We start from the raw sequence: 11868 nt of genomic DNA, 5'->3' as shown, positions 1-11868 counted from the left end.
CTTCTGAAGAGAGAATCGTTCATTTGTTTTCAGACAGACAATGTCACAACTGTGGCATACATCAATCATCAAGGAGGGACTCACAGTCCTCTGGCTATGAAAGAAGTATCTCGAATTTTTGGTTTGGGCGGAATCCAGCTCCTGTCTAATCTCTGCGGTTCATATCCCAGGTGTAGACAATTGGGAAGCGGATTATCTCAGTCGCCAAACGTTGCATCCGGGCGAATGGTCTCTTCACCCAGAGGTATTTCTTCAGATTGTTCAAATGTGGGAACTTCCAGAAATAGATTCTGATGGCGTCTCATCTAAACAAGAAACTTCCCAGATATCTGTCCAGATCCCGGGATCCTCAGGCGAGAGGCAGTGGATGCATTATCACTTCCTTGGAAGTATCATCCTGCCTATATCTTTCCGCCTCTAGTTCTTCTTCCAAGAGTAATCTCCAAGATTCTGAAGGACTGCTCGTTTGTTCTGCTGGTAGCTCCGGCATGGCCTCACAGGTTTTGGTATGCGGATCTTGTCCGGATGGCCTCTTGCCAATCGTGGACTCTTCCATTAAGACCAGACCTTCTGTCACAAGGTCCTTTTTTCCATCAGGATCTGAAATCCTTAAATTTAATGGTATGGAGATTGAGACGCTTGATTCTTGGTCAAAGAGGTTTCTCTGACTCTGTGATTAATACTATGTTACAGGCTCGTAAATCTGTATCTAGAGAGATATATATATAGAGTCTGGAAGACTTATATTTTTTGGTGTCTTTCTCATCATTTTTCTTGGCATTCTTTTAGAATACCGAGAATTTTACAGTTTCTTCAGGATGGTTTAGATAAGGGTTTGTCTGCAAGTTCCTTGAAAGGACAAATCTCTGCTCTTTCTGTTGCTTTTTTCACAGAAGAATTGCTATTCTTCCTGATATTCATTGTTTTGTACAAGCTTTGGTTCGTATAAAACCTGTCCATTAAGTCAATTCTCCTCCTTGGAGTTTGAATTTTGGTTCTGGGAGCTCTTCAAGCTCCTCCTTTGAACCTATGCATCATTGGACATTAAATTACTTTCTTGGAAAGTTTTGTTCCTTTTGGCCATCTCTTCTGCCAGAAGAGTTTCTGAATTATCTGCTCTTTCTTGTGAGTCTCCTTTTCTGATTTTTCATCAGGATAAGGCAGTGTTGCGAACTTCTTTTGGATTTTTACCTAAAGTTGTGAATTCCAACAACATTAGTAGAGAAATTGTGGTTCCTTCATTATGTCCTAATCCTAAGAATTCTAAGGAGAAATCAGTGCATTCTTTGGATGTTGTTAGAGCTTTGAAATATTATGTTGAAGGCTTACTAAATCTTTCCGAAAGACTTCTAGTCTATTTGTTATCTTTTCCGGTTCTAGAAAAGGCCAGAAAGCTTCTGCCATTTCTTTGGCATCTTGGTTGAAATCTTTAATTCATCTTGCCTATGTTGAGTCGGGTAAAACTCTGCCTCAGAGGATTACAGCTCATTCTACCAGGTCAGTTTCTACTTCCTGGGCGTTTAGGAATGAAGCTTCGGTTGATCAGATTTGCAAAGCAGCAACTTGGTCCTCTTTGCATACTTTTACTAAATTCTACCATTTTGATGTATTTTCTTCTTCTGAAGCAGTTTTTGGTAGAAAAGTACTTCAGGCAGCGGTTTCAGTCTGAATCTTCTGCTTATGTTTTTCATTAAACTTTATTATGGTGTGGATTATTTTCAGCAGGAATTGGCTGTCTTTATTTTTATCCCTCCCTTCTAGTGGACTCTTGTGTGGAAAGATCCACATCTTGGGTAATCCTTATCCCATACGTCACTTGCTCATGGACTCTTGCTAATTACATGAAAGAAAACATAATTTATGTAAAGAACTTACCTGATAAATCATTTCTTTCATATTAGCAAGAGTCCATGAGGCCCGCCCGTTTTTTGTGGTGGTTATGATTTTTGTATAAAGCACAATTATTCCAATTCCTATTTTATATGCTTTCGCACTTTTTCTTATCACCCCACTTCTTGGCTATTCGTTAAACTGAATTGTGGGTGTGGTGAGGGGTGTATTTATAGGCATTTTGAGGTTTGGGAAACTTTGCCCCTCCTGGTAGGAATGTATATCCCATACGTCACTAGCTCATGGACTCTTGCTAATATGAAAGAAATGAATTTATCAGGTAAGTTCTTACATAAATTATGTTTTTTCCCATATGTGTATATGATACAGAAAATAGACAGACATTCTAGATATTTCACGTTTGGTGGTTGCATATTGGGGCATACTTATCTGATCAAGAGTCAGTATTGTTTGGGGGATGATAGTATGATTAAACACATAGTTAAAGGGTTAAACACATATGTCGATATTTGTTCTCTTTTTGATAAATATTATAAAATCTTACATTTGGTACTTTGCAAACGGAAGTTAATTATGAAAAAACGGTTTCTTAGTGTATTAGGGGTAAAGTTAAACAGATAGGTAAAAGTTAAACACATAGGTAAAAGTTAAACACATATGTGTATATGACATTGACGGGCTATTCCAAAGTTTTACATTTGGTACTTGCAAACGGAAGTTAGTTATGAAAAACAGTTCTTAGTGTATTAGGGGTAAAATTAAACACATAGGTAAAAGTTAAACACATATGTGTATATGACATAAAAAATGTAGACAGACTATTCCAAAGTTTTGCATTTGGGGGTTGCATACTTGGGCAAATAATGAAAGGAGGTTCAGATTGGTTTTTAAAAGGCATATCTAATAGAGACCCCTTAGGGAAGTTTTAGTCAAACATAAAAGGAGCTACATCAAGTTCTGAGTTTAAGCCTAATGGGTGCAGTGTTTTCATGGTATATATCCGTTCGGCTTCCTTTTTTAGGAGCTTTGTTTCAAAATTCCCTCCTCTCCATTCTGGTTTGACTTTCGAAATCCCCCCAGAATTTAAAGTCTTTAAGTCGGTTATTATGGACCTCTCTAAAGTGTCTGTATAGGTGTGTTTCCTTGTTGCCTTTTCTATGATACCAAAGGTGTTCTCTAATTCTTTCGCGGAGTGTTCTAGAAGGTCTCTCCTAAATATTGCATATTACAACTACACTGTATGAGGTATATGATTCCTTTATCTGTACATCTGATAGTGTCATTTATATGGTAGTTATTCCTGTTTGAGTTGAAGGCTATATTCTGTTGGTTTTATTTGTGTAGTGGCAGGATCTGCAGCAATGGGCAGGGAAAGAAGCCTTGACTATGTTCCCCTAGTTGGTCATGTTGTTTGGACGTAATGTACCGCTTATAGGTCACCAGATACTGCACCAAGCTATTGGTTCCCAAAAATTCGGACTCCCAATCACTATAAAAAGATTGGCATAGCTTGGTGCAAATCTGGGGTGCCCCATAGCGGGGTACCTTTAATTGTAGATACATCTTTTGATTAAAAGAAAATGTATTGTTTTCAAGAGTGAATCTGATGCTGTCATAATAGGGACTTTCCTCTTTGTTCCTTTGGGATATAGTTTCATCTTTCTTTAGAAACTTTGTAACTGCCTTTAACACCTAGATCATGTGCGGATATTAGTGTATAAAGATGTTACGTCACATTTAGCTAAATGATTTCACCGTCAATTTTCAAGTTATCTAGAAGTTGTAGCACTTGTGTTGATCTTTCAAATATGAGGGTAATTGTTTGACATATTTTTGAAGGAATCTATCTATGTATTGGGACAAGTTGGCGGTGAGTGAGTTTATCCCTGAAATAATCGGGCGACCTGGTGGATTTTTTAAATCTTTATGAATCTTTGGTAAAAAATAAAAAATGGGAATTCTAGGAAATTCGGGGTATAGGAAACGGTATTCTTTAGAGTTGAGTATACCTTTATTTTTTAGCAGTATCTAGAAGTAGTTTCAAAATAGATGGTCGGCTCAAGTGGGGTCTCTTTTTAACTCTTTATAGGTGGTTTCATCCTTCAATAGTCTTTCTGCTTCTACTAGGTAGTAGTCCCTGTCCATAATCACTACTCCACCCCCTTTATCAGCTGGCTTAATTATGATGTCTCTGTTCTCTTTCAGTCTTTTGAGGGCATCATTTTCAGATTTTTTCAAATTAAAAAGGCATTTTTTATTTTTATTTGGCTCATACTTTTCTATGTCTCTTTGTACTAGTTTTTCAAATAATTCTACGTTCTTCCCTTTCTCTTGAGTGGGGTAAAACTTGGACTTTGGTTTTAAATCTGTATGAACAAATTTGGGGTCTTCGGTGTATTGTCTGGATGTGTATTGTTCAATTGGATTTTTAATAAAATACCTCTTGAGTGTGAGTTTCCTTATGAACTGTGATACATTAATATGTGTTTTTAATTTATTTAGTTTAGACGTAGGTGCAAAGGATAAACCTAGGCTTAGAACTTTTGATTCTTCATTACTTAGACTTGTTTTGCTTAGATTAAATATTCCTGAGGTATCAGGGTCTACCATTGCTCTAGTCTGTCCCTTGGTTTCTTTATTGTTTCTGCCCCTTCCTCCTCTCTTTTCCTCTAGAGCTCCTTTTTCTTTGGATTCCATGAGGGGGCCTAATTGTACTTTTTCTACTATATGCCCCTCTTGATGTTTCTGCTCTGGACTGACCCCTAAAAAAATGTGCCCCTTGGTTCATTTCTTTTCTATCTATAGTGTTGTCCTTTTCAGACTTTTGTGTCGTGTGTTGAAACCTATTTCTGAGTGGTATTCTCCAATTCTTTTCTTCTCTTTGTATTGAGGGGTAGTCTGTTCTTCCTGAGGGGGGGGCTTCATTCTATATCTATCCTCTCCTCCAACTATAGGGGGGAGGGGTTTCTAGGTAGAGTGTATGGTCTATATCTCTATCTGACAGTGGATATTAAGCGTGCATGAGTATATTCTTGTCTAGTTGGCGGTATATTATGCCCATCTATGTTGGTTATTATAGTACTCAGGTTCCCTATAGGAATCTTCAATATTCTGTGGGGTTTCTAGGTTTGTTCTCATTTTTTATGTTGGTAGTTGTTAGTTTTTCTAGGTGTGAAATCCTCATGTTGTCTATGACTATAGGTTTCCTAAAGGAATCATGGTCTAGTATTATTTGTTTGAATAATTGGTTTATTATAATTTGAGGGATTTTGTGTGCTCTGTTTTGTAAGTATCTCTGTCGCTTGTGTTATTAGAGTCTTCTATATGTAATGTGTAGTCATTTTTGTCTCTCTGCATTTTTTTCTTTTTAATTTTTTGTAACTCTGTATTAGTTGATTGTAATGTTCTAATTATTTCTGCTTGTCTTTCTTTAAAAATATCCGTATCTTTTCTATTTTCAAGAATTTCTTGTATTTCCATTATTCTTTTGTTTATGGTTTCTAGACTTATAGGTTTTCTTACTTGTGCCTGGTACTCACGGTCAGCCTCTATAGGTTTTCTTTCTTGGGTCTGGTACTCACGGTCAGCCTCTATAGGTTTTCTTTCTTGGGTCTGGTACTCACTGTCAGCCTCTATAGATTTTTTTACTTGTGCCTGGTACTCACGGTCAGCCTCCTATATAGGTTTTCTTTCTTGGGTCTGGTACTCAGCGTCAGCCCCTATAGGTTTTCTTACTTGTGCCTGGTACTCTCACGGTCAGCCTCTATAGGTTTTTCTTACTTGTGCCTGGTACTCACGGTCAGGCCTCTATAGGGTTTTCTTTCTTGGTCTGGTACTCACGGTCAGCCTCTATAGATTTTTTACTTGTGCTGGTACTCACGGTCAGCCTCTATAGGTTTTCTTTCTTGGGTCTGGTACTCACGGTCAGCCTCTATAGGTTTTCTTTCTTGGGTCTGGTACTCACTGTCAGCCTCTATAGATTTTTTTACTTGTGCCTGGTACTCACGGTCAGCCTCTATATAGGTTTTCTTTCTTGGGTCTGGTACTCACGGTCAGCCTCTATAGGTTTTCTTACTTGTGCCTGGTACTCACGGTCAGCCTCTATAGGTTTTCTTACTTGTGCCTGGTACTCACGGTCAGCCTCTATAGGTTTTCTTTCTTGGGTCTGGTACTCACGGTCAGCCTCTATAGATTTTTTTACTTGTGCCTGGTACTCACGGTCAGCCTCTATAGGTTTTCTTACTTGGGTCTGGTACTCACGGTCAGCCTCTATAGGTTTTCTTACTTGTGCCTGGTACTCACGGTCAGCCTCTATAGGTTTTCTTACTTGTGCCTGGTACTCACGGTCAGCCTCTATAGGTTTTCTTTCTTAGGCCTGGTACTCATGGTCAGCCTCTATAGGTTTTCTTTCTTGGGTCTGGTACTCACGGTCAGCCTCTATAGGTTTTCTTTCTTAGGCCTGGTACTCACGGTCAGCCTCTATAGGTTTTCTTTCTTGGGTCTGGTACTCATGGTCAGCCTCTATAGGTTTTCTTTTCTTGAGCCTGGTACTCAGGGTCAGCCTCTCTAGGTTTTCTTACTTGTGCCTGGTGCTCACGGGCAGCCTCTAGGTTTTCTTTCTTGGGTCTGGTACTCATGGTCAGCCTCTATAGGTTTTCTTTTCTTGAGCCTGGTACTCATGGTCAGCCTCTATAGGTTTTCTTTCTTGGGTCTGGTACTCACGGTCAGCCTCTATAGGTTTTCTTACTTATGCCTGGTACTCACGGTCAGCCTCTATAGGTTTTCTTTCTTGGGCCTGGTACTCACGGTCAGCCTCTATAGGTTTTCTTTCTTGTGCCTGGTACTCACGGTCAGCCTCTATAGGTTTTCTTTCTTTGGTCTGGTACTCACAGTCAGCCTCTATAGGTTTTCTTTCTTGTGCCTGGTACTCACGGTCAGCCTCTATAGGTTTTCTTTCTTGGGTCTGGTACTCACGGTCAGCCTCTATAGGTTGTTTTTTTTACTTGTGCCTGGTACTCACGGTCAGCCTCTATAGGTTTTCTTTCTTCGGTCTGGTACTCACGGTCAGCCTCTATAGGTTTTCTTACTTGTGCCTGGTACTCAGTCAGCCTCTATAGGTTTTCTTTCTTGGGTCTGGTACTCACAGTCCGCCTCTATAGGTTTTCTTACTTGTGCCTGGTACTCACGGTCAGCCTCTATAGGTTTTCTTTCTTGTGCCTGGTACTCACGGTCAGCCTCTATAGGTTTTCTTTCTTTGGTCTGGTACTCACAGTCAGCCTCTATAGGTTTTCTTTCTTGTGCCTGGTACTCACGGTCAGCCTCTATAGGTTTTCTTTCTTGGGTCTGGTACTCACGGTCAGCCTCTATAGGTTTTCTTTCTTGTGCCTGGTACTCACGGTCAGCCTCTATAGGTTTTCTTTCTTGGGTCTGGTACTCACGGTCAGCCTCTATATATTGTTTTTTTTACTTGTGCCAGGTACTCACGGTCAGCCTCTATAGGTTTTCTTTCTTCGGTCTGGTACTCACGGTCAGCCTCTATAGGTTTTCTTACTTGTGCCTGGTACTCAGTCAGCCTCTATAGGTTTTCTTTCTTGGGTCTGGTACTCACAGTCCGCCTCTATAGGTTTTCTTACTTGTGCCTGGTACTCACGGTCAGCCTCTATAGGTTTTCTTTCTTTGGCCTGGTACTCACGGTCAGCCTCTATAGGTTTTTTTTTACTTGTGCCTGGTACTCATGGTCAGCCTCTGTAGGTTTTCTTTCTTGGGTCTGGTACTCACGGTCAGCCTCTATAGGTTTTCTTTCTTGGGCCTGGTACTCACCGCCAGCCTCTATAGGTTTTTTTTTACTTGGGCCTGGTACTCACAGTCGGCCTCTATAGGTTTTCTTTCTTGGGTCTGGTACTCATGGTCAGCCTCTATAGGTTTTCTTTTCTTGAGCCTGGTACTCAGGGTCAGCCTCTATAGGTTTTCTTACTTGTGCCTGGTGCTCACGGTCAGTCTCTATAGGTTTTCTTTCTTGGGCCTGGTACTCACGGTCAGCCTCTATAGGTTTTCTTTCTTGGGTCTGGTACTCACGGTCAGCCTCTATAGGTTTTCTTCTTATGGTCTGGTACTCACGGTCAGCCTCTATAGGTTTTCTTTCTTGGTCTGGTACTCACGGTTAGCCTCTATAGGTTTTCTTTCTTGGGTCTGGTACTCACGGTCAGCCTCTATAGGTTTTCTTTCTTGGGTCTGGTACTCACGGTCAGCCTCTATAGGTTTTCTTTCTTAGGTCTGGTACTCACGGTCAGCCTCTATAGGTTTTCTTACTTGTGCCTGGTACTCACGGTCAGCCTCTATAGGTTTTCTTTCTTGGGTCTGGTACTCACGGTCAGCCTCTATAGGTTTTCTTTCTTGGGTCTGGTACTCACGGTCAGCCTCTATAGGTTTTCTTTCTTGGGTCTGGTACTCACGGTCAGCCTCTATATAGGTTTTCTTTCTTTGGTCTGGTACTCACGGTTAGCCTCTATAGGTTTTCTTTCTTAGGTCTGGTACTCACGGTCAGCCTCTATAGGTTTTCTTACTTGTGCCTGGTACTCACGGTCAGCCTCTATAGGTTTTCTTACTTGTGCCTGGTACTCACGGTCAGCCTCTATAGGTTTTCTTTCTTGGGTCTGGTACTCACGGTCAGCCTCTATAGGTTTTCTTAATTGTGTCTGGTACTCACAGTCAGCTTCTATAGGTTTTCTTACTTGTACCTGGTACTCACGGTCAGCCTCTATAGGGTTTTTTTTACTTGGGCCTGGTACTCACGATCAGCCTCTGTAGGTTTTCTTTCTTGGGTCTGGTACTCACGGTCAGCCTCTATAGGTTTTCTTTCTTGGGCCTGGTACTCACCGCCAGCCTCCCTCTAGGTTTTTTTTTTTTACTTGTGCCTGGTACTCACAGTCAGCCTCTATAGGTTTTATTTCTTGGGCCTGGTACTCACTGTCAGCCTCTATAGTTTTTTTTTTTCTTGGGCCTGGTACTTACGGTCAGCCTCTATAGGTTTTCTTTTCTTGGGCCTGGTACTCGCAGTCAGCCTCTATAGGTTTTCTTTTGATTACTAATTATGTTCTCCCTCATATCTAAGTCTGGTCCACTCTGGTGTAATTATCCTCTAAAGTAAATCTTACTTGAAATCCCATAATGTTCAATGTATTTCTCAGTTCTGCAGGCAGAGATATCCAGTGGTCATAAAAGCTTTGTATAGTAAGAGGTCTAGGGCAGTAGTGATTATGGTAAATAGGTTACTTGTGAGGTGGTGTAATGAGATCATACAAGGTGAATAACCTTTATTTGTAAGGTGAATAGCAGATTATACACGTTATGTAATATGTAGGTACCTCATTACTGGTCAAATTAGATCCTCAAATGACAGCAGAATGTCTTATATTATCTAATGTAGTATGTGACCAGATAAGAGAATGTTCCAGAGTAGGAAGGCTGGTTGACAACCTGTATATCCATCTACTTTATTTCAATCTTTATTTTATATGGCAGTCATTACATTCATCTGAGATTTCTACTCCTAATCCCACAGATTATATTTTCATTGACTCTAGGACTCTGGTCTTTTATCTTTAACTTATGTTCATAGACTCATGTTATTGGCTCTTGCTCTTTCGGGATCGCATTAAAGAACCACTAAACAAAGTAGAATAGCATAATCAGTAAAAGACAATGCAAAAGCACTTTGTTTGAATTTCAGATGAGCATAGATTTCTTTTTGACAAATGTTAAAGTAAGTTCTATTTTCCCTCCGCAGATACAACACACAGATTTCAACACTCCTTGTTAGGTAGTGGTGGACTGCCAAGGTCATATCGTGACCATTATATTAGTATATACGTTTTTTTGCTATTTGTTTTATGTTATTACGAGGGTTTCTTCTTTTATATTTGCTTGGGTGATCACTTTATATTTGCTTGGGTGATCACTTTATATTTGCTTGGGTGATCACTTTATATTTGCTTTGCTTTGATTGCTAATCAGCATTACATTTCAAATAACATATGTTTATTTCACTCTACATATATAGACATATATATATTTATAAAGTACATATATTGTACTTATAGCACTTTAGATTTGTTCCTTTTGGTACTGGTGCATATTGGATTTATTTTAGTATATGCACTTAATCACTTAGGCGCATCTGACCTTCTGTTCACTTTTTTCTATTTTCCCTCCCACTGCATCATGCGACAGCCATCAGCCAATCACAAAATGCGTATACATATATCCTGTGAATCTTGCACATGCTCAGTAGGATCTGATGCCTCAGAGAGTGTAAATATATAACGATTATGCAGTGAATTGGAAGTTGTTTAAAATTGTGTGCTCTATATGAATCATGAATGTTTCATTTTAAATTGACCCTTCAATCTCCTGAAAAGAGCAGCAGAAATGATTAACATTAATGCTAAAAATGCTGTATTAGCTTTTTTTAGCTACACAAACTTGTTTTCTTGGTCTGCTGATATGTTTTCCTTTTCAGGGTAAATCTCTGTTTGGGCTTGAACTGGATGCCATTATTACAACAGTCACTGGGGCTTTTCTGTCCCAAGATAAAAAAATAAAATCTATGGGTAAACTTAGATCTGTAGGATGTTTGTTTTTTGTGCTTCTTTTGGCAATCAAGGCTTAGAAAAAGTCTGCCCCAGCCTCCAAGAACGCATGAAGGTGTTGCCCCCATGCCAGACTAGTCTCTGGTGGGGGTAGAATGCTTTAGAGCGATCTGATCGGTATCCCTGGGTAAAGTTTATCAAATAATCTTTCAGTCAAGGCCTCCTCGAGGAAGATTCTTTCTGTCTAAAGTGCATTGAGATCCTTTAAAAGGCCAAACTTGTTTGTCTTTTGTAAGAGATGTGGCATTAATGGGAGTAATTGCTCCAGTTCCAACATCAGAATTAAACCAGCGGGTTTTAGTTTAAATCTCTTTATGGATCTCAAAATATTGGACAAATTCCTAAAAGTTACTTTCAAGGTACTTTCAAGATGGAAGACCAATTTACACTTTAATTCTTTTAGTGCAGGAGGGTCAGTTTATGTATACCATAGACTTAAAAGATGCTTATTAATATATCGCTATTCACAGGGGTCATGTCAAGTCCTGAGATTGTGATTTCTTAAGCAAGATTATCAGCTTGTGGCCCCCCCTTTCAGGGCTGGGGCTACAGCACCGAGATGGTTTACTAAACTTCTGGGAGCTCTGTTGTCTGCGGTTCATGCTCAAGGAATCTCTGTAGTTCCTAACTTGGGACAACCTTCTAGTTCAGCTCCTTCTTTTCATGTGGCTGTCTTTCACTCAAATGGCTTCGTACACTGTCTTCAAAGGTCATGGTTGGGAAATCAAATCCTTCAAAGACCTTCATAACTCCTCAGACCCTTGTCTTTTCTTGAGTTCATATTCAATTCACTAACTATGCATTTGTCCTGGACAAATCAGCGGCAGACTGAAAGCTGGCAACAGGCCTGTGGCCTTCTGCAGCTGAATTCTCTCCCTTCTGTTGCTTAGTGGCATGGAAGTTGGTGTGATTAATGGTGGCTGCCTCAGATGCAAGTCCATTTGCCACATTCATGTTCTGGTCCTCCAATTCCAGATGCTTGCATCAAGTGAAATGGGGACCACGGAGGATCTGTCTCACAAGTCCTGCTAGATCCACAGGACAAGGACATGGTGGCAAACATGCCATTCCTTCGTTCAGGGCCGCCTTTCTTTGGCCAGTGTGGGTAGTAATTTCACAGATGCTACCTGTTAGGTTGGGGGTACAGTCTGGAGGACTGGAGGAGTGCAGTGAGTTGGTCTTTTTGGGAGGGGAAGTTTCCCATAAATATGCTGAACTCCAATGCAGATCTCCAAAGTTGTCCCGACCTCAGTCAGGAATCTTTTGCTGGTGATTCCAGTCAGACAATTTCACAGCAGTGGCTTATAGCAAGTAAGGGAGGTGTCCCACATCATCAGCTGGGTAGAATTATCATCATTGCATGATTTAT

At 40.2% G+C, this 11868-nt stretch overlaps 1 protein-coding gene across 1 annotated transcript; it reads right to left on the bottom strand.

Annotated features, from left to right (window-relative positions):
* Positions 1-6598: 6598 nt before the first annotated feature.
* Positions 6599-11550, bottom strand: LOC128661766 (IgA receptor-like). Its single transcript, XM_053715986.1, has 6 exons — positions 11445-11550; positions 8390-8608; positions 8136-8312; positions 7826-7998; positions 7038-7278; positions 6599-6834 (listed from the first exon to the last, which is right to left on the bottom strand). The coding sequence occupies exons 1-6, from the start codon at positions 11548-11550 to the stop codon at positions 6599-6601; spliced, it is 1152 nt and encodes a 383-aa protein (XP_053571961.1).
* Positions 11551-11868: the final 318 nt, after the last annotated feature.

The sequence above is a fragment of the Bombina bombina genome, chromosome 5 (assembly GCF_027579735.1).
Source record: "Bombina bombina isolate aBomBom1 chromosome 5, aBomBom1.pri, whole genome shotgun sequence".
Taxonomy (NCBI): domain Eukaryota; kingdom Metazoa; phylum Chordata; class Amphibia; order Anura; family Bombinatoridae; genus Bombina; species Bombina bombina.
The sequence above is the reverse complement of the archived record's forward strand: the minus strand, read 5'-3'. Positions and strand labels throughout refer to the sequence as shown.